General features: G+C 40.1%; 3 protein-coding genes across 3 annotated transcripts; all 3 read left to right on the forward strand.

The window, feature by feature from the left end:
* The first annotated feature begins 5,577 nt into the window (after positions 1–5,577).
* Positions 5,578–13,492, forward strand: LOC131327447 (probable caffeoyl-CoA O-methyltransferase At4g26220). The gene is made up of 4 exons (XM_058360616.1): positions 5,578–5,739; positions 12,708–12,806; positions 12,896–13,027; positions 13,109–13,492. Exons 1-4 carry the CDS (start codon positions 5,578–5,580, stop codon positions 13,397–13,399), a joined length of 684 nt encoding a protein of 227 aa, XP_058216599.1. The 3' UTR covers positions 13,400–13,492.
* Positions 13,493–18,148: 4,656 nt separating this feature from the next.
* Positions 18,149–20,779, forward strand: LOC131326253 (probable caffeoyl-CoA O-methyltransferase At4g26220). Its single transcript, XM_058358964.1, has 5 exons — positions 18,149–18,411; positions 18,659–18,738; positions 19,762–19,906; positions 20,007–20,138; positions 20,247–20,779. The coding sequence occupies exons 1-5, from the start codon at positions 18,340–18,342 to the stop codon at positions 20,535–20,537; spliced, it is 720 nt and encodes a 239-aa protein (XP_058214947.1). The 5' UTR covers positions 18,149–18,339; the 3' UTR covers positions 20,538–20,779.
* A 795-nt stretch (positions 20,780–21,574) lies between these two features.
* On the forward strand, positions 21,575–25,606 carry LOC131326701 (F-box/LRR-repeat protein At4g29420). The gene is made up of 2 exons (XM_058359557.1): positions 21,575–22,067; positions 24,329–25,606. The coding sequence occupies exons 1-2, from the start codon at positions 21,614–21,616 to the stop codon at positions 25,213–25,215; spliced, it is 1,341 nt and encodes a 446-aa protein (XP_058215540.1). The 5' UTR covers positions 21,575–21,613; the 3' UTR covers positions 25,216–25,606.

Below are 25,606 nucleotides of genomic sequence, written 5' to 3' on the forward strand. Positions count from 1 at the left end.
CCGCCAGGAGGATGTACTCATAACCGTTTGACCCTGGAAACGGGCCCATGAAATCAATGCCCCAACAATCGAAGACCTCTATCACAAAAATGTTCTGGAGGGGCATCATATTCCGCGAGCCAATTTTACCTAATTTCTGACATCGGTCACACGACTTACAAAAAACATACGCATCCTTAAATAGACTCGGCCAATAGAAACCACACTCACTGACCTTGGCGGCGGTCTTCTTTGCGGAGAAATGACCTCCGCACGCCTCGGTGTGACAAAACTCTAAAACTCCCCTTTGATCAGCGTCGGGGACACACCGGCGCAAAAGTTGGTCCGCGCAATACTTGAACACATATGGATCATCGTAGATATATTGCCGGACCTCTCTCAAAAATCGCTGCTTTTCAGCTGTGGACCAATGGGGTGGAATTTGCCCAGTCACCAAATAATTGGCGATATCTGCAAACCATGGGCACACATTAGCAGCGAACAACTGCTCGTCAGGGAAAGAATCCATAATGGGGAGATGAGAGGTGGGGTCCTCAAACTCCAGACGAGACAGGTGGTCGGCCACTACATTCTCAACCCCTTTCTTATCCTTAATCACAAGGTGGAATTCTTGCAGCAAAAGAATCCACCGAATAAGGCGAGCCTTCGCATCCTGCTTGGTCATCAGATACTTCAAGGCCGCATGATCGGTATACACCACAATCTGCGAACCCACCAAGTAGGACCGGAACTTGTCTAAGGCAAACACCACCGCGAGCAATTCCTTCTCGGTAGTGGTGTAGTTCATCTGTGCCTCATTCAGCGTCTTGCTCGCATAATAAACGACGCAGGGCTCTTTTCCTCGCCTCTGCCCTAAAACCGCTCCGACTGCATAGTCAGAGGCGTCACACATCAACTCAAAGGGCAAACTCCAATCCGGAGGCTGAACAATCGGCGGAGTAGTGAGACTCTGCTTCAATGTCTGGAATGCCTCCTCACACGACTTAGACCACACAAATGGGGTGTCTTTTGACAGCAATTGACACAACGGCCGGGAGAGAGCACTGAATCCCTTAATGAAACGCCTATAGAAACCGGCGTGACCGAGGAAAGATCGAATGTCTTTTACAGACTTTGGAGTGGGAAGATTTGCGATCAAATCAATCTTCGCCTTATCCACCTCAATACCCTTGGATGAGACAATGTGTCCCAACACAATCCCTTGGGTCACCATGAAGTGGCACTTCTCCCAGTTAAGCACAAGCTGCTTCTCCTCGCACCGTTGCAAGACCTTTCCTAAGTTCTCGAGGCATTCGTCAAACGAATCCCCGAAAACTGAAAAGTCATCCATAAACACCTCCACGATCTTCTCTACCATGTCGCTAAAAATTCCCATCATGCACCTTGAAAAGGTTCCGGGAGCATTGCACAAGCCAAAGGGCATGCGACGGTAGGCAAACGTACCATATGGGCACGTGAAGGTGGTCTTCTCCTGATCCTCCATGGCTACCTCAATTTGATTGTAGCCAGAGTACCCATCCAGGAAGCAATAAAATGCCCGGCCAGCCACTCTCTCCAGAATTTGATCAATGAATGGGAGAGGGAAATGGTCTTTCCGGGTGCTCACATTGAGCTTCCGGTAATCGATGCAAACTCGCCACCCGGTTTGAACACGGGTTGGCACTAGCTCGCCCTCGCCGTTTCTCACGACGGTCACTCCTGCCTTCTTAGGCACCACCTGTACTGGACTTACCCACTCACTATGGGCTATCGGGTAAATAATACCCGCATCTAAAAGCTTCAGCACCTCAGCTCGAACCACCTCTTTCATATTGGGGTTCAAACGACGCTGAGGTTGCCTAGAAGGCTTCACATCCTCATCTAGAAAAATGCGGTGTGTACACACCGTTGGCCTAATTCCCTGTAAATCCGCTATTGTCCAGCCTATTGCGCCCACGTGCTTTCTCAACAAGGCAAGCAACTTAGCCTCTTGATCCTCCTCGAGGGATGAGGAAATCACTACCGGAAAAGTATCATCGCCTTTAAGGAAGGCATACTTAAGCGTGTCCGGCAGAGGCTTTAACTCTGGTTTAGGCGGCTGGACTGACGATGGGAGAACTTTAGGAGATGGGGCGCCTAGTGGCTCAGGAATTAGGTTCCAAGCGGCACCACACACATCCTCTACTGCAAGCATCTCCATTAAACTCCCTACCTCTGGAGAATCTAAAAATGACGCCTCTTCGGCGGTTAAGGCTATCTCCAAAGGATCCTTATTCAACACACTATCGACATGCTCTTGCACTAGCGTGTCGATCAAACTCACCTCATATATCTCCTCATCATCCTCAACTCGGCTATCCACGTTGAAAACATTCACCTCCATTTTCAAGTCCCCAAACGACAATTGGACTTGTCCAGTTTTGCAATTCATGACAGCACTGGAGGTGGCTAAAAATGGATGACCTAGGATGATAGGAGTCTTTTCAAAGACCTCTGGTATTGGGCATGTATTGTCACGCCCTCGAATTTTTTTACATAATTAAGTAATACATTTCAATAAAAGAGAAACCTCGCATATCATATACGTTACCCAAAGGAGTTTCCCACCTGTTTAATTTACAAACAAGTCCTTAAGTTTTGATAATTACAACTTTAGTCAAAAGAAAATTCAATAGTAATTATTTACAAAACCACCTTTAATGAATTGAGATCTTCACAAAGATGACGAAATAACCAGTGATGTCAGCTTCCAAAAGTCTTTTACTGTCAAGCACACAATGCATGCAATCTATTGCACCGGCATCAGAACCTGAAAAGAAAGATTTGGTTGAGCTACACTAGCCCAGTAGAGAATTCTAAGCTCAAGCTATATGTAGTTTGAATGAATTATACACCGAGAATGAATGAGTACTGACAGATACGCCTATACTACTAATGACTACCTACAAGCTGCAAATTATCGCCTAAGAGTCCTAGACTTCACATCAATGTCACTAGCCGTTTACTTCTTTAACAAGTTACATTATTAAACTCACGTCATTCCACCTTTGTCTATAATCAAATCAAAACATCTTATTATTCTTCGTACGGTAGTACAATCTTTCTCGTGTCCACATTGACCTTCATTAAATCCGTTTATTGCAAAACCTCTCTTTTCCTTTAATCTGGTATTTCCCATCAATAATCACTAGGGTCACCTCGGGTCTAGTTCCCTCGAGCGCAGGGTCACCCCGAGTCTTTTCCCTTAACAATAATAATCAGTTGGGGTCACCTCGGGTCTAGTTCCCTCGAGCGTAGGGTCACCCCGAGTCTTTTCCTCCAATAATATGAGTCAGTTGGGTCACCTCGGGTCTAGTTCCCTCGAGCGTAGGGTCACCCCGAGTCTTTTCCCTCAATAACGACCACTTGGATCACCTTTCACAATCGACATCATTTCATAATCAATTTCATCATCCATTTGACGGTTATACCACTGAATTTTAATTAATCATTACGCGACTCCACAAATGTACATGTTCATGCCTTTTCACTAGTTTACCCATTTGCATCAGACATAGCGTATCAAGCCCGTATGTATAATCCTACCAATCCACCACGTTGATTACATCTCAAACAGTTCCTAACTGTCATCCATGTCAAGACTCTGACTAATTAATTAATACACGCCTTTTCCTTTAAGTACACCATAATCTCACACGTCCTCACTGTACCTCTAAGTACATTTCCCATACCTTCACAAGCCACATATTAACCCGCGACTAGACTCCACGATGCCCGATTATCTAGTTTCTATACTCGGAGTCCGTAAACGCATGTACTAAGAAATCTAAGAATTTTACGAGTCGAGAGAGAGAACGGATTGCAATACTACTCGTCGAATCCCTAGACATGTTCACTCTAGTCCATTGAATACCACTCTAAGTGAGAAACGAGTAATACTCACCAAAACACTTGGAAGGATGCGTAAACAAACCCATTAGAGTCAATGAAAAGCTTCGACATGCGAGTTGAAAGATATATGGAAGCAGCTGAAAGATACTGCAGCAGCTCAAAAAAGCAGCTGAAAGTAGCTCAAACTCCTAATCTCCTACCGGTAGGCAGGCAGGTCCTACCGGTAGAACTTTAAAACGGAAATGCAACCTACCGGTAGCCAAGCAAGTCCTACCGGTAGAACTCGAAATCAGAAAGGCCAACACTCCAATTCGCGCGTGACCTATCGGTAGGCAAACAAGTCCTACCGGTAGAACTTTAAAACACGGGGACCTACCGGTAGGCAAATAAGTCCTACCGGTAGAACTTTAAAACACGGGAAGGCCAATACTACAAGTTCGTGCTTGACCTACCGGTAGGTAAGGAATTCCTACCGGTAGAAGATTGGTACGTTGAGCAGCTTTTGAGCTGCTGCTATACGTTTGAGCTGGTTAACAAAATTTCTCACTCGTTCTACCGGTAGGTGAAAAGTTCCTACCGGTAGGGAATCGATTTTCTGGTAAAGTAACAACGTTCTACCGGTAGAAAGGACGGGCCTACCGGTAGGAATCCAAGAAAACAGACAATTCTGACAGCAACTACAAATTTTCAATCCAAACTTAAACACGACATTACAAGCACGATTCATGCACCAAATCACTCATAAAACATATAAAGAGAGGTAGAATTCCCTACCTCAAGTCGAGAAGCGAAACCCACGCAAGCTGAGCAAGCCCTAGCTTTCCAAACTTCGAAAAACAACTGAATACTCCTCCTCCGAGCAAGACCCACGAGATTCAAGGCTGGAGTCGCGTATAGAAGTCAAAATGGAGGTGGATTTGTATGGGTTTTGCACCAATTTGGTGGGCTGTGGTGGAGAGGTCGGGAAAGAGAGATGAGAGCCGGAGAGAGAGACAGCCGAGAAAAAAAAATGAAAAGGGGAAAGTGTTCCCTGGGAATAATAGAGGTGGGGGAAATAATCCCATGCCCTCACACCACACACTCACCCATGCACCTCTCATCTATTTACCTTTATATCCTTCTACAAATACGTCATTCCATATATCCACACCGTTTATCTTGATAAGCCGTACAATTATATAAAAAAAAATATAGGCCTAAAATACGGGTCTCTACAAGTATCCAGGACAATGAAGTCGACTGGAAAAAGAAACTCGCCCACTTGAATTAAAACATCCTCCACCACCCCCTTTGGAATTCTCACACTCCGGTCAGCCAACTGCAGCGTGACCGGTGTGGCTTTCAAATCGCCTAAGACAAGTTTCAAGTATACTGAATAGGGGAGCAGGTTGACACTCGCTCCTAAATCTAGTAAAGCCTTATCGAACTTTTGGCCTACGATCGCTATAGGGATGGTGGGACAACCAGGGTCCTTACACTTGGTGGGGATCTCAGTTTGGAGAATGGAGCTCACTTGCTCCGTCAGAAGCACTTTGTCCTGACTCTTGGTTCTCCGCTTCGACGTGCACAGATCCTTCAAGACCTTAGCAAACTGAGGAATTGCGTCAATGGCTTCCATCAAAGAAATAGGAAACTGAACTTTCTTGAATAATTCAAGCATTTGAAAGTTCACATTGACCTTAGGCTTCGCCACCAAGCGATTTGGATATGGAGCGACGGGTGGCATTGGAGTTGTGGGGGCCGCAGGGGCAGGCACCACCACTTTCGGAGACTCCGCCTCTTTTTCCTCCTCGGGAACACTTCCCAAGTCTGGAACGACTGTTGGTGCAGCTACCGACACCGGGGGAGGCACCAATTTTTGCTTGGGAGGTAAGTCCTTGTCGATCACCTTTCCACTTCTGAGAGTGATCGCCTTAGCCTCTTCCAAACTGAGATTCGGATTACTCGGGCCAGAAGAATCGCCCACATAATGAGTACCAGCGGCATTGACTAGAGGTAGAGAAGGAAACCTTCCCTTCTCTTGTTGGACTTGTCCAACTGCCGCCGTTAACTGGGTCAATTGGGTCCTAATGTCACCAATTGCCTGTTTGGTTTGTTCAGTGAAGCTTAACTGAGACTGCATGAGAGCCTTCATCATCTCATCAGTCTGCTTATCCCGCGGGGGATGGTTTATGCCTGGGGGTGGTCCAAAAGATGAAGGACCGAACCCCTGCTGCTGCTGAGGTGGGTAACGAAATTGGGTCATTTGGCCTTGAGGAGGCCGGAATTGCTGAACTTGTGGCTGAGGTGGTGCTTGGGGTTGCACCGGGGCTTTTTGATCCCTCCAACTCAAAAGTGGGTTTTGGGCCCACCCTGGATTGTAGGTATTTGAATAAGGATCCCAACGCTGGTTAAGTGCGTTCACCTCAGCCTGGTTACTATGGTATGCGTCTTTGACAATGGGAAATGTGGGGCAAGCAGTGACAAGATGCCCCGGACACTCACATAACGCACACACCTCTTCGACTCTCACCTCATTCGCCTGATGGACTTGCTTAAGCTTCAAGTCCTCTAATTGTTTAGCCATCTTGTCCAGCTGAGACTGGACATTGTGCTCTCGCACACTAGAAGGAAAAATGCCAGACCCACTGGGTCCCTGTGCAGCCATGGCCCTATCACCGAGGTCGGAAGGTTCCCAACTTCAGTGCTTCTCGGCCAACTCTTCGAGAAAGTCCCACGCATCGTCTGGGGACTTATCAAGAAAATCCTCCTCTTTACAGAGGTACTCCATTTGTTGGACCGTAGCAACATTCAAGCCCAAATAGAAAAATGACACCAACTGGTGTTTCACGAAACCATGATGCGGTAAGGACAACAGCAAGTCCTTGAACCGCTCCCAACACCTTAAAAATGACTCGCCCTCTTTCTGCTTATACGATTGGACTTGGCGAGTCAGGTATTTCGATTTACTTTCCGAGAAATATTTCTTGTAGAATAAATCTCGGACAGCAGCCCATGTCGTGAGAGATTGTGGCTTCTGCATCCGCAGCCACTTATCTGCATTGTCCCTGAGCGAGGCTGGGAAAAGCTTAAGGCAAGCATTCTCCCACTGAGTAGTGGTGGCCAGGGTGTGCACCAAGCCCTCGAAATGACGGACGTGCTCATACGGATCCTCATTCTCCTTCCCACAAAACAGGGGAAGGGCATTATGCGTACCAGGTTTAATGGTGAAAGCATTATGTGCTTCCACCGTCTCGGTTGGTAGAACAATTGGACCGAGAGGAGTGGTCCTCTCAGGATGCATGTGTGCACGCATCGACATCGGTGGCTCTACTATTGGTGGCTCAATTATTAAATCAACGAAAAGGCCACCGATATCAAAAGAATCACCACTAAAAGACTCTCCCTCCACGATTACTCTCGACTCTCTCTCAATGGCTACGAGACGCCTGGTATTGTCTCGGTAGTACTTAGGCTTTAGAGGTGATTGCTTTCCTACGATGGAGGATTGCGCACCTCTACCTATGTTGACTCGAAACAACTAAAAGAACTAAATAATAAAAATAAAAATAAAAATAAAAAATAACCACCCGAATTCTAAACACACGTAACCGTCCCCGGCAACGGCGCCAAAAATGCTTGACGATTTCCTAGTCCTAAATTAATGGGTTGCCCCAAGCGTAGGGCGGAGACCGACGTAGCACAATATCCGGTAAGACCGGAGTCGAATCCACAAAGACGGTGATGTGTGCTGACTAAAAACTCGGGTTGTTATAATTTAAACGGGCTCTTAGGTAGCCACCCCTTGACGATTGATTGAGATTAACTAAAACCTAACAAATTAATTGTATTCTTTCAAATAATTAAAAGGAAGGTATAGTCGTAGGGTTCATAGCACTTGTAACTAGTTCGGATTAACCTGCTCTGTTTGAAGTTCTTAAAAACGTTTAATTTTAGGTCGAAAAAGATACCCCGCAAGATGCGAGACCCTATGGTCGCCGTATACCCATGCGCAGCGAAGAATGAGTTTTGGACCCCCATTCTCCCGTTCACATGGGCTCTGACGATGCCTAGGTTCGTCCGCGGGAAGTATTTTTCAATCTAAAATCGTTTTTTCATTGTTTGATAAAAGAAGCAGTGCCCGAACTAGTCACGGTGTGCTAATCACCCCGCGACCCTACCTGAACGACTACTCACTCATTATTAAAAACAAAAAGAATAAAATTCTAGAATTAATCATGCTTCTAATATTCGATACGGAAAATAAACAGGAGATTCAAACCAAACAAAAACAAACGAACGATTTTCATAAAAAAAAAAAAGAAATTAAAACTGATTACCGGATTGCGAGTAATTGAACAAAGTATCAAAAACAAGAAAGTACGCAAACTCTTGCGGACAAAAGAAACGTCACGGCAGCCCCCGTCTCTCTTTGTTCGTGAGAAAGAGATCTGCTCCAGGTACGTAGTTTTCTTTTTTTTTTTCTATTCAAAAGCTGCCGTGACAGTCAGTAGGGTAATAAGGTTTTATAGGGTTTGAAAGGTATAATCACATAAAGACCCTTGAACTTCATAAAATAATAAACTAATAATCCATCTTTAAACACTTTGCATTTAGACCCCAAGTTTCTTGTATCTTCCGCTTTAATCCAAAATCTCAAACAACGAGCTCGAACCACCTACAAACAACAAAAGAACACAATAAATATTAATTAACAAAAATAAATGAATAACAAATGTAGTTTGGAGGGCCAAAATATGTATATTTTGGCACTTATCATCAATATTTACAAAAATGAAGGGGGTTCTACGGTTCCTAACTACAGCTCCTCAGCTCCTCCATTCTTGCCAGCTCCTCAGCTCCAAAAGCCTCCACGGTGAACTGCTTACCCTGATCATCTACAAAATCTGACACATTATACCAGCATCGCCACCGATATAATATGTCAGGGTCACCAAAAAGGCAACACCGTGAGCTACAAAGCTCAGCAGAGTAATCTCATACCCACTAACCCATAACTTAAAACAACAGGAAATAATAACACATCGATTTCCACATGATACATATATACGCAGCTTAACAATGACACATCCACATTCGTTAATCAACTATCGTTGGTGTCCAAGATTTCAGAGTTTCTCCTACGCGACTCATCGTAGACCGTGTCAACATTTTCACTTACAAAACAATCTTTCAAAAATCATTTGTTTAACTCACACAATATTGCATTGGCTCCGTACCGCGGATAACCAAGCTACACACCCAACCTCACAATGGTTCCGTTTTTCCCGGATCCCATTAGAACACACACAAAACACACTCCACACAATGGGCTACCACGTCCGGCCACATTGCGGTTTCCAAAACATTTCCTTTCAAACCAAAATTTCTTTTTAACACACCCAACCTCGGTTCCGCCGCGCCGGTCTCCCGAGTATCCTCACAATGGTTCCGCCGCGCCGGGTTCCTATTGGCACACAATTGCATTGGCTCCTCTCCGCGGATAACCAAGCCATACCTCACCATGGTTCCGCCGGTCCGGGTTCCCATGGGAACGCACACAACCTCACAATGGTTCCGCTATTCCTGGATTTCCATTGGAACACACACAACCTCACAATGGTTCCGCTATTTCGGATCTCCATTGGAACACACACAACCTCACAATGGTTCCGCTATTCCCGGATTCCCATTGGAACACACACAACCTCACAATGGTTCCGCTATTCCGGATCTCCATTGGAACACACACAACCTCACAATGGTTTCGCTATTCCGGATCTCCATTGGAACACACACAACCTCACAATGGTTCCGCTATTCCCGGATTCCCATTGGAACACACACAACCTCACAATGGTTCCGCTATTCCGGATTTTCATTGGAACACACACAACCTCACAATGGTTCCGCTTTTCCCGGATTCCCATTGGAACACACACAACCTCACAATGGTTCCGCTTTTCCCGGATTCCCATTGGAACACACACACACCTCACACAATGGGCAAGTCCAGCCACATTGCGGATTCCAAAACTTTTCACTCTTTTCAAATATTTATTTTATACACGCACATACACAACTCACATAATGCCACTCAAAACCGGTCATTATGTTGTTTCAAAATATTTTCTCCTCGAAAAACATTTCCTTTCATTAACCACACCCTAGGTGTCATGTTTTTACTTTCTCGGTTCTTGTGTCTCGTTTACATACAAAGACTCCACGGTAGGACAAACGTAAGCAAGAATCATCCTAACAAGATCATCCAATTCTATATTACTCATCACGCTTAATTACTACTTATAGCATAACGCCACATGTACGGACGTCTTTGGAGTGTATCACTTATGCTTTATTCAAAGCACAACGCCACATGTACGGACGTCTTTGGAGTGAAATCACTTATGCGTTATCACATACCACAAGTAATACAAGCAACTCATATACGCATACTCATAACTATATCAAAGATCAAAATACAAATATTTCTAAACAAATGATAAGTACGTAAATTAAGATAACCTACTTTATACTTGGGTTGGAAGACAAAGAGATCCTACTTATACTTAGGGAAGTGAGTAGAGGTATTCTACCTTACTTCTTGGCGGTAGGTCGGCTACGGAAAGTACGTCGGTGGTCGGGCGGAGTAACTTCCTACGGTGGTCTCCGGTAGCTTTGAAAGAGAAAGGTTTCTCTCGAAACTTCTACTTGACTATTACTACTACTACTTTCGGATCGAGAGGGTGGTCGAGTGGCGGTCTAGGTTGAGTTTCTTGAAGAACTCAAGAACAACTCAAGAACAAAGAAAGAACTAACAAGAACAAAGAAAGAACAAGATTTTTCTAGAGAGAGAAGTTGCTAGGTGAAGGTGTGAGTTGAATGGCAAACATGTGGTGCTATTCATAGGCAAAATTCTTGGCTCTCTCCCCTCTCACAAGGCCGGCCCTCTCTCTCTCTAAATCCTCCATGGATTTGCTCCATAACTCAATCTTTCACTTGTCAAACTTTGATTGAAAGCTTGATGGGCTAGGATATTAGGCTTGCATGGCTAGGATTTGTACCAAGGATGGGATTATGGAAGATTTGTTGCAAGGAAAGGAGACAAGAGTACAAGATTTTGTGCTAAACAAATATAGAAGTACAATGGAGGTTAATGGAGGGCTAGTTTCTTAGCTAGGAAGGAAGATTCACCAAGGATTTGAAAGATGTAGGAAAGTCAAGTCAAGGTACAATCCATCTTCCTCTCTCCTTCCTCTCTCTCTCTCTCTCTCTCTCTCTCTCGGGTCTCTCTCCCTCTCTCTCTCGGCAATCTCTCTCTCTCTCTCTCTCTCTCTCCCTAGTACACACACACACACACACATATATATATATATATATATATATATATATATATATAACAAGAAAGAATAAGAAAGTACAAAGTACAAAAATTCACAAAATCAAATACCCAATAAGGAAATCCAATTAGGCACATGTTTGAAAATAAATAAATTAGGGTACTTTGTAATCTAGGTAGATCACACCTTCCATTAAACAAATCCAATTGGGTACAAAATCCCAATACAAAATAATAAAAAGGTACTTAGGAAAATCTTAGGCTTTAAAGGCTACATAATAAAATATGGGTACTTTCAATATTGGTACATCATCACATGGGGTTTAAGAAAATATTAGTTTTAATGAATCCATGTACTTGTTGAAAGAATAAACCCTTTACCCAATGGATAATAAAATCCCTAACGGTTAATAACCAAAGGGTAATAAGGTAAGAGTACTTTAAATATTAAACTAAGTCTTTGAAAAAAAACTACATGTCCTTTTTATTATTACACATGCTTATATATAAATGTACTTACCAAATAAAATAAAGAAAAGGCTTTTGTCCAATGAGTAAAGATTACCCTAACGGTTATTGTCCAATGGTCCAAGGTTACTTGGGTACTTTTATTAGAAAAAATAATCAAAAGTACTTTTCAAAATAATTATAAAAGTCTATTCAAGTACTTTGCTCAAATCTTTCATTAAACCCTTTTAATATAAAGAATTGGGTTTCTATTATCCAATGGATAATAGTTCCCCTAACTTTTATTGTCCAATGGACAAAGAATAAAACCAAATTAATAAAAATAAATAAATAAGTAATTTATAGGGTTGAAAAAGGTTGACTAGTCAAATCAACTTTATTGGAAGGTTCCCTAGTCACATCGGTACTTTATTTGGTCAAAAGACTCTTTTATCCAAGTATCACTAACTTCCCTAACGGTTATTACCCAATGGATAATAGTTTCCCTTGCGGTTAATAACCAAAGGATAAAATGAGTACAAGTACCTTTTATTTGAAAATATGATTTTTGAAAGACTACATGTACTTTCATAATAAAAAATTTATTATCCAATGGACAAAAATTACCCTTGTGGTTATTATCCAATGGATAATGGAGGGGTGGGAGAATCCCCAATAAACAATGCATATAAGTACTAGCACATGTTTTTATAAACCATTAAGATACTATATCTTGTACTTTACCAAAATATTTAAATGGGGGGCCTATTGTCCAATGGACAAAGATTACCCTAACCATTATGGACTAATGGGTAAAGACAAAGGTTCAAGAGTTTCAAAAGGTCCAAAAGGTTCATCTAGTAACTAGGTGAGTTGGTTGCTCGGTTCCTCCAAGTAGTCGGTTGGAAATTAACTAAATTGGTCACGTAGGTTTTTCTAGTCAAGAGTTTAACCAAGGACCAAAATCTAACTACGACGAATATTAACAAGAAATCATATAACACTCAAGAGAAAATAAGTAATTTAAATAAAATTCAAATATTTAACGAAATTTTTATTCACCAAAATTCAGGGTCGTTACATAGTGAATGCCAAAAAGACCATTGAACTGGGTGTCTTCACTGGATACTCCCTTCTTCTCACTGCCCTTTCAATTCCAGAGGACGGCAAGGTCTGAAAATTATTCATTCTATTGATTGTTCATTGTCAAATTCATTAATTCATCAGTATATACATGGATAATAATAATACTTCTTTCAGATTACTGCCATTGATACGTGCCGGGAGTCGTACGAAATAGGGTTGCCGATTATCAAAAAAGCCGGAGTTGAGCACAAAATCGACTTCGTCGAGTCCGAGGCTCTACCGGTCCTCGATAGACTCTTGGAAGATGTATGCTTAACACTTTTCCTCATTTAAATCTAATTAATATGCATTTTTTCGATTTTAACAGAGTTTGTGTCTATGATGTAGAATGAGAATGAAGGGAGTTTCGACTTCGCTTTTGTTGATGCTGACAAGGTGAATTACTCGAACTATCACAAGAGGTTGATCAAGCTGGTGAAGGTTGGCGGGGTAATTGCCTACGACAACACGCTGTGGTACGGAACCGTGGCAATGCCCGAGGAAATGGTTCCAAAGCATATGAAACCTAATAGTGGGGGCGCGATCGAGATCAACAAAATGCTCGCAGTTGATCCTCACGTTATGATTTCTCATGTTGCAATAGGCGACGGAATCACTATCTGTATGCGCGTCCAGTGACTTCTCATGTGATGCTGCTATCTACTCCTCTCTCTTTTTCTTCAAGTGTTTTTCTTTATTTTCTTTCTTTATTTTTTTTGTTTAGATATTTCGGGGTTGTAATTCCAAATTTTCGTATCAAACATCCTTTTCATCTTGTATTGATAATGTAGTTAACAACCCTAGGTTCTTGTGTCTCTCATTCATTTCCTCACTCTCTATCCTACAAATTATAGGGCCATCACATGGCTCTAGAAAACTAGACAAGAATGGAGGGAGCTACAATGGACGGGAGCTCTTCGTTCAGTGTAAGCTTCCCTCCAGTTCCGTCTAGTTTATCTAAATTATGAAATAAAGATTGGATATTTCGTAAACGCTTTCATTGATATCTCAATGAGCTGATACTTCGCAAAAATCGAAAAAATTTGAATAAAATGAACAGCTCGGGTCATCTTTGTAGGACTCAGAACAGGTTCAAAGACGTATGTACGCGGTGGTATATACTCCATGTATGTAGTCACAATCTTTTCGCTCCCCAAACTCTAATATTTGCTTGTATTTTCAATTGATCATCTAAACTATTGAGTCATTAATAAATTCAGCCCATGTCGTCTAAATTCGTCAAATCGGTAATGGATTTTGCTGACTTGGACTAGCGGCTCCGTCAAATTAACCATGTGGCCCTGTCCTCCTCTTCTCCCTGTTCTCTTCTTTGTGACACATACACGGAGTACATGCCTAGAAACAATTAAGGCTCCGTTCCGTTAAAAAAATAAGTACTTATTTTTTGAATTAAGATTGATGTATTGTGAGAAAATGACTTGTATTATAAAGCGGAAAATAATTAAATACTTAAAAAATAAAAATCTCAATTGAATGGAGTCTAAAATTAACCCATCACCATGAACACCCACGGACACTTCAATCCGTCTTCTTCATAGTCAAATGGCCCTCTCTTCTCCCTCCACACTCTCCGGGAGTATGGTGCATTGCATACTTGCGGTTTTTATTTCGTACTTTATACAAGGAAAATGTGGTTGTGTTTGGTTGAGAGTTTAGTTTAGTTTAGTTTTGGTAGTAGGTGGAGAGAGAAATAGAGTAATGATTGAAGATAGGGGTAATGATTGGAGAGAGATAGAGAGAGATGTGAAAGTAAAAATTGGAAAAATAGGGTAATGATTGGAGAAAGCAGTAGGGTAATGATTGAAAAATAAAACTAAAACAAAACTAAAATGGCAAACGAACAAAGCGTTCGTGTACTTCTCTCTGGTTATTATCTATAATCTGTATGCATATGTGAGTTCAGGAGAGAGACATCATTCAATTATGAAAGGCGATTGAATGGATCAAGGGTTTTTTTTTTGAAAAATAATTTTGCCACTTTCTTTTTTGTTAACACCATTTCCCTTCAAATGTATTTTTGCATCAAAAATTCACTTGCAGAGGAGTGACGTTAAAAAAGAAAAAGAAAAAGGAAGTAACAAAAATGAGAGAGAAGATTGGAACGTGGACGAGGAGAGGATATGGGTCCATCGTGTTGACTGTGACTGTGAAGGTCAAAACGTGATTGAAGGCAAAGGGTAGCAGGGAGATACAGTAAAAAGGACATGATTTGCTAAGTCTTCACAGACAAATTTGGAGAGACAGAGAGAGGGAAGCGGGGGCTCTGCTGTGCCTCATGGCACAGAGAAATTATTCGGTGCCCCAAAGGCAACGCCAGGTGTTGCCTCTCACCTGTTTTTTTTTTTTTTTTTATCCGCAGGTGCCTCCACCTTAAATATCTATTGACACGTGTTTTCTTCTCCCCTGTCCCACTAGACACAACCTTTTCTCTAAAATTAAGTGTTTCAAATTTCAATACTTTTGAATGGGTGAGAAGATTTTATTTTTTTATCATTTAATTCTAAAAGGTCATAATTAAATTTTGACTATAAGGCTCTCGTTGATTAACCCTAACAAAGTCGTAGAATCAAATATCTCTTAGGACTAACCAACGAGAGCCTTAGAGTCAAAATTTAATTATGACCCTTTAGAATTAAATGATCAGATAAATAAAATCTTCTCACCCATTCAAACGGATTGAACTTTGGAATACTTAATTTTTCAACCTTTAATTTATATATTAAAAAATATAGTTAAAAAATTAAGTGCTTCAAATTTCAATCCGTTTGAATGGGTGAGAAGATTTTATTTATCTGATCATTTAATTCTAAAGGGTCATAATTAAATTTTGACTATAGGGCTTTCGTTGATTAACCCTAAGACAGTCGTAGAATCAAATATCTCTTAGGACTAACCAACGAGAGCCCTAGAGTCAAAATTTAATTATGACCCTTTATAATTAAATGATCAGATAAATAAAATCTTCTCACCCATTCAAACGGATTGAAATTTGAAGCACTTAATTTTTTAACCATATTTTTTAATATATAAACTAAAGATTGAAAAATTAAGTGTTCCAAATTTCAATCCGTTTGAATGGGTGAGAAGATTTTATTTATCTGATCATTTAATTCTAAAGGATCATAATTAAATTTTGACTCTAAGGCTCTCGTTGGTTAGTCCTAAGAGATATTTGATTCTACGACTTTGTTAGGGTTAATCAACGAGGGCCTTATAGTCAAAATTTAATTATGACCTTTTAGAATTAAATGATAAAAAAATAAAATCTTCTCACCCATTCAAAAGTATTGAAATTTGAAACACTTAATTTTAGAGAAAAGGTTGTGTCTAGTGGGATAGGGGAGAAGAAAACGCGTGTCAATAGATATTTAAGGTGGAGGCACCTGCGGATAAAAAAAAAAAAAAACAGGTGAGAGGCAACACCTGGCGTTGCCTTTGGGGCATCGAATAATTTCTCCATGGCACAGCACCCCCTATCCACACCCTCAAACGGTACCGCACACACTTCCAAACGGTACCGTTTGGGATTAAAAAAAATTTTAAGTTTTAAATTTGTAATCTTAAAGAGTAGAAATGTGATTATGAGAATCTTAAAGATAAAATTTAATTATGCCTCTTTAGAATAATATGATCAGAATAATAAGATCTTCACACTGGTCCAAACTGATTGAAAATTGGAACAGTAAATTTTTTAACCATATTTTTTAATATATAAACGGTCTAAAAAATTAAGTACATTAATTTTTAATTTATTGAACAAGTGCGAAAATCTTATTATTATTCTGATTAAATTATTCTAAAAATACATAATTAACTTTTGTCTTTAAGGCTCTAATAATCACATTTTTTCTCCACAAGATCCTAAATAAAGAGCAGATGCTTAATTATGAGAGTTTTAAAGACAAAAGTTAATTACGATCCTTTAGAATTATATGTTCAGAATAATAAGATCTTCGCACTTGTTCAAACAGAATAAAAATTGAAGCAATTAATTTTTTAATTTTTTAGAACGTTCATATATTAAAAAATATGGGTAAAAAATTTACTGCTCCAATTTTCAATCAGTTTGAACCAGTATGAAGATTTTATTATTCTGATCATATTATTCTAAAGAGGCATAATTAAATTTTATCTCTAAGACTCTCATAATTACGTTTCTGTTCTTTAGGATTGCAAATTGAAAACTTAAGATTTTTTTTAATCCCAAACGGTTTGGGGTGTTTGGAGGTATGGATAGAGGGTGCTGTGCCATGAGTCACAGCAGAGCCCGCTTCCGAGAGGGAGAGAGAGAGATAGCAGATGAGGGAGGAGAAAAGTTTGCTTTGCTGGCGTGAGTGGATGAGTCAATAAGCAAAACGTGTCACTAAAAAAAAGAGATAATTACTTACTTACGCCTTACGGCCGAGTAGGTGAGATAAAGGAAAAGTGATTTTAATAAAGAAAAAAGGCAAAGTGTGAGATAAAGGAAAAGTGATTTTAATAAAGAAAAAAGGAAAAGTACTAAAAGGAGCAAAGTCCGCGGACTTGTCGTTGCCTAATCTAATAGATAAAAAAAAAATTGATTTTCACACACTCATCTTTTATGTATTTGCATTTTTTTTTTGTCTCTATTCATGTAAAATAAACAAATTATCCCTTACATGTAAAAAATGAACGTAAAAGAAAGAAAATTTTATAGTTTCACTTTGAATAAGGAAAAAAAAATGCAAATGAAAAAAAAGAGAATGAAAAAATGATTTGCCCCCCCAAAAAAAAAAAAAAAACCAGTAAGAAAGTTTCCCCCCACAATCCACATCACATCTTCACCTGCTCTCTCATTTTCCTGACTAATCCATAGTATTTCCGGTCCCCCTTTCTTCTTATTTTATTTAATTTCCTTAAAACACGTGAGCAAAGAGAGTAAAAATTTCGCTAACACCCTGTACAATTTTTATCAATCACGAGGAAGGTAGTGTTCATTCTCTAATGTATTATCCACTGCAATTTCCCAACATTTAAAAGCAAATAAAAAAGAGACCAATTTTTGGGTTCCACATAAATAATCTAATAAAATTGGGTACTAATAATGCCAATATTGTTATTGTTAGTATAAAAATTCTAGTGCACAAAAAGGTTCAAAAAAAATCAGCACGATTGAATACGTGCAAGTGATTGATCAAACTTCCAACTTCTCAGTTCAATTTAGAATTCAAAATCCTAAATTTTAAATAAAAACTTGAAAAAGTATATCAATCACTTACACAAATTCAATTGCTGGTTTTTTAGGTGGGTCATTCATGAACAATTTGGATTATTTGGATGACTATGACCAAAACAACTGAATTGTAAACATGAAATTAATCAAACATCCAAATTCAGGTCTCATATGGGGGCTGTCCAGTAGTTGGCATTAGTGGAAAATCCTGGTCAGAGAGAAAACACCTTGCTCTATTAATTCTGCTCTGAAGTGTCAAAGGTTGAACTTCTCTCTCCACATTACTCTCTAGGCACTCTCTCTCTCTCTCTCTCTCTCTCTCTCTCTCTGAAACATATCAACTTCTGAAAAAAGTTGGAAAGCAATGGAGCACACAACGAAGGAGGAGACACAATATCCTACCAAGGGAATATTGCAGAGTGAGGAGTTGTATCAGGTACCCTTAATTATTCCAATTCTTTTTTAATTGAGTATTTATTTTCTTGGTGCTAACTGTTATTCCCTCCGTCCCCTAATGTTCGTTGATATCTAGTGAATTGTCGAAAAAAAGTTAGAATTTTTCTTGCAAAAATTCTATTAATTTTACGTCATCATTTTGTGGATCGGACAAACATTTTGGATTGAAGGGAGTAATTAAGACCTTAAAATCATTCCAATATTGCACTAATTTGTGTGCATGGCAGTATATATTGGAGACTAGTGTCTACCCTCGTGAACCAGAGCCCCTCAAGGAGTTAAGGGATGTCACTTCAAGCCACCCATGGTAAGTTTTTGACAAGAATTTTCCTATTTTTTTTGCAAACTGATTCTAAAAACTGCAAATTGATTAGGGAAAATTAAGGTACTTAATCAGAAGTTTTAAGAAAGTAAGTGAATTCCTTTAAAAACCAGGATATTTTGTTTTGTTGTTTGTTTTTGTATTTTGTACTTGTTTTATATATGGGATGATCTCTTCTCGAGTTGGCAGTCTTCAAAAAGAAAAAACTAGGATATTGTTTAAGCATAATCTATTGGGTTTTGATTTTGGCGCTCCAGTTTTAATGTTACAAAGTGGAGCGTCTGCGTACAAAAGTGGAATGCCAAAATTAATTTCCTAATCCATTAACTACTAGTAATGGAAAAAAAAAAAAAACTTTTTCTAGTGATGTGAACAAATTTTGTTTTTTGAATGGCGAAACAAAAATTATATTGATAAGAAAAAGAATTACAAAACAAGCTCGAAAAAGAATTACAAAATAAGCTCTTGTTGGCAAGTAGCCAACAAAGAGAACCCCCAGTGGACCTAGTTCAGAACAACTAAAGGGTCTATACAAAAAGAAATAAACAACGATAAAGCCCACCAGAAGCCTGTAATCCCAATACAACTAGAATCCCAAGGTGCCGAAAACCTAGCCCAAAAACTAAAAGTCATAGCCCATAGACAATATAGGCCAAGCCGGAGACCAACTCATAGACAACATAGGCTAGCCTAACCCTTCGGGCAGAGCCCACACCTAATGGGTTGAAGCTCGCACCCAATGGGCCTCAAAGCCCACGTAACAAACAATTACAGCACAAGAAAACCCTAAAGGCGCCTCATCTTCCTGCCACCATCGCCTTCAACTACGCCGCCTCTGCCACAATAGTGTTCCACGACCATTTGAAAAGAGACGAACGCCGCCACACCATCACCGAAACCCGAAAAACAAGCCCTTGTTGCTGCCCCGGAATAGAGAACATGATATCTATGCTGCTTTAAGTCACTTCGTTGCGAGGTGATATACTAAAATCATTTTATTTTTTTCAGGGCATCTATGGGTACCGCTCCAGATGCTGGCCAGTTAATGGCCATGCTTTTGAAGCTAGTAAAAGCCAAAAAGACCATTGAAGTTGGAGTGTTCACTGGATACTCCCTCCTTCTCACTGCCCTTTCAATTCCAGATGATGGCAAGGTCCGCAATAAGCAATTGTTGATCCTATTGATCACTCAAATCCCATTGATAACTTGGATAAGTGTATGAAAAATTAACTAGTACTCCTACTTTCTTTCAGATTACCGCCATAGATGTGAGCCGGGAGTCGTACGAAATAGGTTTGCCAATTATCAAGAAAGCCGGCGTTGAGCACAAGATCGACTTCATCGAGTCCCAGGCCCTACCGGTCCTTGATAAACTCTTGGAAGATGTGAACACATATAAAACTAGCTTTTCCTCGTTTTATCCTGTATTCTTTTTTCTCTCTCTCCTACTAAAGGAATTTCCAATATTAACGAATTCGGTACCTTCGATGTAGAATGAGAATGAAGGGAGTTTCGACTTTGCTTTTGTTGATGCTGACAAGGTTGGCTACATGAATTATCATGAGAGATTGATCAAATTGGTGAAGATTGGAGGGATAATTGCCTATGACAACACGCTATGGTACGGGACTGTAGCAATGCCAGAAGAAATGGTTTTAGAGGGACTGAAACCTGGGAAGGAGAGCATGATCAAGCTCAACAAAATGCTAGCCGTTGATTCCCGTGTTATGATTTCTCATGCTTCCATTGGTGATGGAATCACGATCTGTATGCGCGTGCGTTGACTTCTGTTCATGTTAACGCCGTTGTGCATTCACGTTGTTCCAAAATAAGTGTTTTTCGTTATTCGTGTTCGAAGATCGTGGGGTTATTGTTCCAAAGTAATGTAGTGGACCCCGTGTTATGATTTCTCATGTTTCTCGATAGGCGATGGAATCACAATTTGTATGCTCGTCTAGTGACTTTTATTAATGTTATTGCCATCGTTGTCCATTTTGTTCATGAAATTATTGGTAATTTCATGTTTAAATTGGAGCACCATCAGTAAAAAATGAAGCGCGAAAATTAGTTTCCAAATGTGTTCCTATATTTTTCCTAAAGTGCACGAAGCCATTTCACGAGTTGTTATAGTGTTGAAAAGTAAAAAAAACTTACTAACAATGTTACTGAAAATTCAAAAAATTAACAAAAGCCCATTTAAATTTTGGGAAAGACTTGATTAATCCATTTAATTTTCGTATCTGCGAATTCAAGGACTACGAATTCAAGGATGAATATTGATTAAACCACTAGCAATCTTCAAATGAACTGATTTTTTTTTTTAATTTTTACAAAGACTCTTAAAATATATTTTATACAAATTGAATACCTTCAATCAATTGTGTGGGACCTCAAGTCGCGTCCCATGCAATACAGTGTTTGTGTACCCATAGTCTCTATTTTTTCATTTCACGCTTTGTGTGTTTTGTTTGTATTTTTTAAATATTTTTTAAATTCGCATCATAATTTTTGGAATAATTATTCATCTCAACAAGAATAGTCTAAGAAATAAAATATCATGGCCAAAAGTGAAAAAAAAAATTATTAAAGACGAAAAAAAATACCAAACATATATCTTTTTGTCTAAAGTGTTGTCTTATATAAATTTTTTTCAAGAGCAATGCAAATTGTTATATTTTTCTGATTCCTATCGATGAGACGAATGGTTATTAATATTAGAAATTACGACTAAAAATTTAACAAAAAATTACAAAAAACAAAAAATACCGAAAAAAAAGTTCAGCACGAAGATTCTACTAACAAAACACCACATATGAATCAATCTCTAATTTCATCCCAATTCTCTCTCTCTCTCTCTCTCATGGACGAGCTGCCTCCACACCTAATCCACGAAATCCTGAGCCGACTTAACTCCTCCCTCGACCTCGCCCGCTGCCAACTCGCCTCCAAGACCCTCGCCGCAGCCTCCGCCGAGGTCCGATCGATCAACCTCCTCTGCTCCTTCGACCGATACACCAAGTCCCGCCTCCCTTCCACCAAACACCTCACCACTCCCTTCAAGAAAATCTTCGCTAACCTCGTCTCGCGATCGAGCCACGTGGACTCCGTCTCCATCGGCGTCGAGAGGCCGCTGGGGGGCCTGTCCTACGACGACGTCGAGGACGAGGCGGACGATCTGTACCTGAACGACGTCGGTTTCGTGAGGGAGTGGTTGCCGGGAGTGTGTGGACGGTTGAGATCGTTTGAGGTGTCGGATTTCTGGATTCAGTCTTGTTGGAGGCGGTCGGAGGTTTTGTCTTTGATTTCTTCGTGCTGTAAGTTAATTCAGGTTTTCTCTCTCTAAAAAGTTGTCTTTTGAATGTTTTTACTTTTCTTTGGTTGCATTATCGGTTGTAGGAGCTTAGTCGTCTAATCCTTCGATAGTGAACTGCGCTCACGTGCTCAATTCTCCCTCTCTCGAGAGAGAATATTTAGTTGTTTGGGATGTTTAGAGGTGTCAAACGGCCCAGTTTGGTCCGTTTACTTAATCGTGCCATGCCGTTTTTTAATCGCGCGTGCTCTACCGGCTCATTTACTTACTTAATCGTGCAGTGTCGCGCTGTGCCTTGCTTTTTTAATCGTGTTGACGGCCCATCTCCAACCAAGTTTGGTCGGAAAAAGAGTTTGTGTAACAACTAAAAACTAGCAACTTAGTATTTGTTGTGCCGTGCCCGTCTAAGACCATGTCGTGCCCATGACCGACCGGTCTAAAACCAGTCGTGCAACATTTAAATGTGTCGTGCCCGGCCCGTTTGACACATGTTTTTGAAAGACGTTCTCATATTCACGCTTGTACTCGGCTACTCGCGCACACACACTCAAGAAGTATAGGAGTAGTACTTCAATGGTATCAGGTTTGTGGGAAATGATGTTGGATTTGAGGTGTTTGTTTGTTGGCACTTATTACATGCTAAATTTAAGGAATTTTAGCAAAGATTGTTGCTTTTCATAGTGATGGTTAATTTAGCACTAGAATTTGGTTGAGAAAGTTATATTCTTGTCTATGCATTTTGGAAGAAGATGGGGAAGAAGAGGAATTTCTCGTTAAAAACTTAAAATGGTAGGAGTGGTGCTTTAGCCTTTTGTGGAACAACTGGAATTGATTTGTGAAAATCGAGCTTGAATTCGGGGCATTGACAATAGAAACTTAAGAAATTGGGGAAGCTCGTTGCTTCTCCATGTTAATTGTTAATTTAGCTGGATTTTGGTCGAGAAAAGTTGTTTCTCATTTATGCGTTTTGGAAGGACGATTTTAGTATAAAATTACGTTCTTCATTTCGGATTTCTGGATTCAGTCTTGTCAGAGACGGTCGGAGTTTCTGTCTTTGATTTCTTCGTGCTGTAAGTTACTACTCCCTTTGACAACTATGGTTACTACTTGCTTGTTTAAACTACATTAGATGTCTGGGCATGTGCAGATCGTGTTATGCAAAAGATGGAGAGGGAAATCTTCAATTGAGATTAATTGTAATGATTTTTGGAATGTCCAAAATAGAGAAGAGGGGAGAAGAAATTTGGAGTGAGTTTTTTTTGGGCAGTTTTTAGGCATTTAAACGGGTAAATACCGTAAATTGGGAACAAAAAGTGAGTGAGTCTCAAACTGATGCTCAGAGCATCTCCAGTCCTTGCTCATATTTTACTTAAATTTTTGCTAATGCTTCATTTGATATAAAGCACTCCAATGGGCAACCCCCAATTCAAGCACAAATGTGAGTAAAAGCTTCATTAATGGCATGGTTATAAATTTGGGAGGCGAAAGATAGATTTGCAAAATTTGAATCTCCCTTGATTTGAGTAAAAAGTCGAGTAACCCTCAATTTGGTATAGGTTTGAGTCAAGGAGTGTATGGAATAAGGCAATATTTGCTGCTTCTGATCAATTTGAGGTAGCCTTTCTATTTGTGAACTTTATACAAATTCAATGTTTACCTGGACTTGGTGCTTTCATGGAATTCACAATAAGAGATGATCGTGATATCGGGTTGATAATTTGCCCTCTATTTTGAAAGGGGTTTATTCAACAATTAAGAAAATTTGAGGTCATTTTGATCTGACTACCACGGGATTCATTTAGGAACTATGAAGTGATAATGTAAAAGTGCAAAGGGCAGGGAAGTGAGAAGAAAATTGTTCCATTTTGTGCTCTCCCTCCTACCTTAGAAAATGCTGGAATGTCTCTAAGGGCAATGCTATATGAACGAAACTGTCGTACAGACGTTGAATTTCAGACTGAATGGTGTTACTGTGGTCAACCTTTTTGGCTTGTGATATCATTAGTGCCAACCCTAGCTTTTGGAGGGTATTTTTGTTTGTGTATAAGTTATCCTTTCGTAGAATGATAAGCACTTGTGTGAAAAGGAAAAGAGGGAAAAAAAGTAGGAGGAGACGGATAAATGCTATGAGAACTGAGTCTTCTTCCATATTTCCCTCATATAAAATCACAAACTTCTTGGTTGTGCTCCAAATTCAGCATTAGAACACTCTCATTGTGACGTTATGTATCTAAACAATAATTTTTCGTCCTCTTCTATATGCAGGCCACAATTTGCATAAATTAGTGCTGAAGAATGCTTGGCTGTCAGCCGATGGCTTGAATGCAATGCCCACGCTCACTGATTTGACTCTTGAATTCATAAGACTAGATGATGAGGACCTAGGCAAGGTGAACAGTTGCTTCCCATCTCTGCAGATTCTCAACTTAATAGGGGTTGGAGGACTTAAGGAACCTAAAATCCATCTGTTGCACCTTAGGGAATGTCGATGGACGGTGTCCAATGCTCCACTTTCTCTGACTATACTTGCACCCAACCTTATCAAACTCAAACTTGAGTGCATAAAGCCGGGGTCACTTTTTATCGATGCTCCCCTGTTATCTGATTTCCATCTATCCATTGAGAAAGCATGCAACTTGGTAGTTAAGGATTTTCGTGATTTAAAAACCCTTCATGTGGAGTCTCCATATCTATGCACCCTATTTGGCCAATTTCAACATGGCAGATCAATCAAGAATCTTACAGTTGATATATCAAAATGGGCTGAATCAGCTGAAATGGCAAATTTTAACCTTGAGCGACTGCTTGTTGCGTTTCCAAACGCGCAATATCTTACTCTGGGCCCTGGGTCTTGGTTGGAAGCGGGCACTTGCTTTCATACAGGAGGTTCAGAAGTTAGTGTTGTCAGGACAAAAGAAATTACTGCTCATTTGTTTGTAAAAGATGTTGAGATTACACTGTCACTCATTTTCTTTGTGTTGGAGAGATGTCCTAAGTTGACAGATATGGCATTGCTCATCCACCGGGCAGTTGAGTCCTCTGTAGCCAGCGATCTCATGTCGAGGTGTATGGCTCGTTCTGCTAGGGTGCGATGGCGGTGGGGCTTCTGGAAAGAAGGAATGAAAGATGCCTGGGTTTCTGATGGCATTTAGACAGATCCAAAGTTGTCAGTCACTTCGCTTATGCTCCTCTACAGTTTGAGATTGGAGGATGTAAATATGTAAGTATCATTTCATTGCCTACTATTCGTTCATAGTAGAAGATAAGACGTACTCGGGTGGCTTTGGATTGATAGAAGGTTTTGGTTCGGCTTCTCTGTGAATAAGTGGTCGATGATTTGTTGTTCTTGATGCTACCCTCTATACCTTGAATCCTTTCTCCCACCTGCATATGATAAAATTCTGTCGTCGAGTAAAGGTAGTTGAAACAGTGTGATGTTTGCGGATAAAAAAACAAAAACAGTGTGATGATGTATACCTTGTAGTAAAAATGTACGGTAAGAGGAAATGATATTAGTATTCATCTACAACTGAAGTTACATCC

Source organism: Rhododendron vialii, chromosome 5a (assembly GCF_030253575.1).
Source record: "Rhododendron vialii isolate Sample 1 chromosome 5a, ASM3025357v1".
NCBI classification, from domain to species: domain Eukaryota; kingdom Viridiplantae; phylum Streptophyta; class Magnoliopsida; order Ericales; family Ericaceae; genus Rhododendron; species Rhododendron vialii.

Bases quoted from the DNA above. Each gene is read 5' to 3' on its own strand.
- LOC131326701 (XM_058359557.1), top strand. From the start codon at position 21,614: ATGGACGAGCTGCCTCCACACCTAATCCACGAAATCCTGAGCCGACTT. The intron at 22,068-24,328 runs GTAAGTTAATTC...TTCTATATGCAG, and splicing joins GTCTTTGATTTCTTCGTGCT to GCCACAATTTGCATAAATTA.
- LOC131326253 (XM_058358964.1), top strand. From the start codon at position 18,340: ATGGAGCACACAACGAAGGAGGAGACACAATATCCTACCAAGGGAATA. The intron at 18,739-19,761 runs GTAAGTTTTTGA...TATTTTTTTCAG, and splicing joins GTCACTTCAAGCCACCCATG to GGCATCTATGGGTACCGCTC. The intron at 20,139-20,246 runs GTGAACACATAT...CCTTCGATGTAG, and splicing joins TTGATAAACTCTTGGAAGAT to AATGAGAATGAAGGGAGTTT.
- LOC131327447 (XM_058360616.1), top strand. From the start codon at position 5,578: ATGGAGCGACGGGTGGCATTGGAGTTGTGGGGGCCGCAGGGGCAGGCA. The intron at 5,740-12,707 runs GTAAGTCCTTGT...ACCAAAATTCAG, and splicing joins CACCAATTTTTGCTTGGGAG to GGTCGTTACATAGTGAATGC. The intron at 12,807-12,895 runs GTCTGAAAATTA...TACTTCTTTCAG, and splicing joins CAATTCCAGAGGACGGCAAG to ATTACTGCCATTGATACGTG.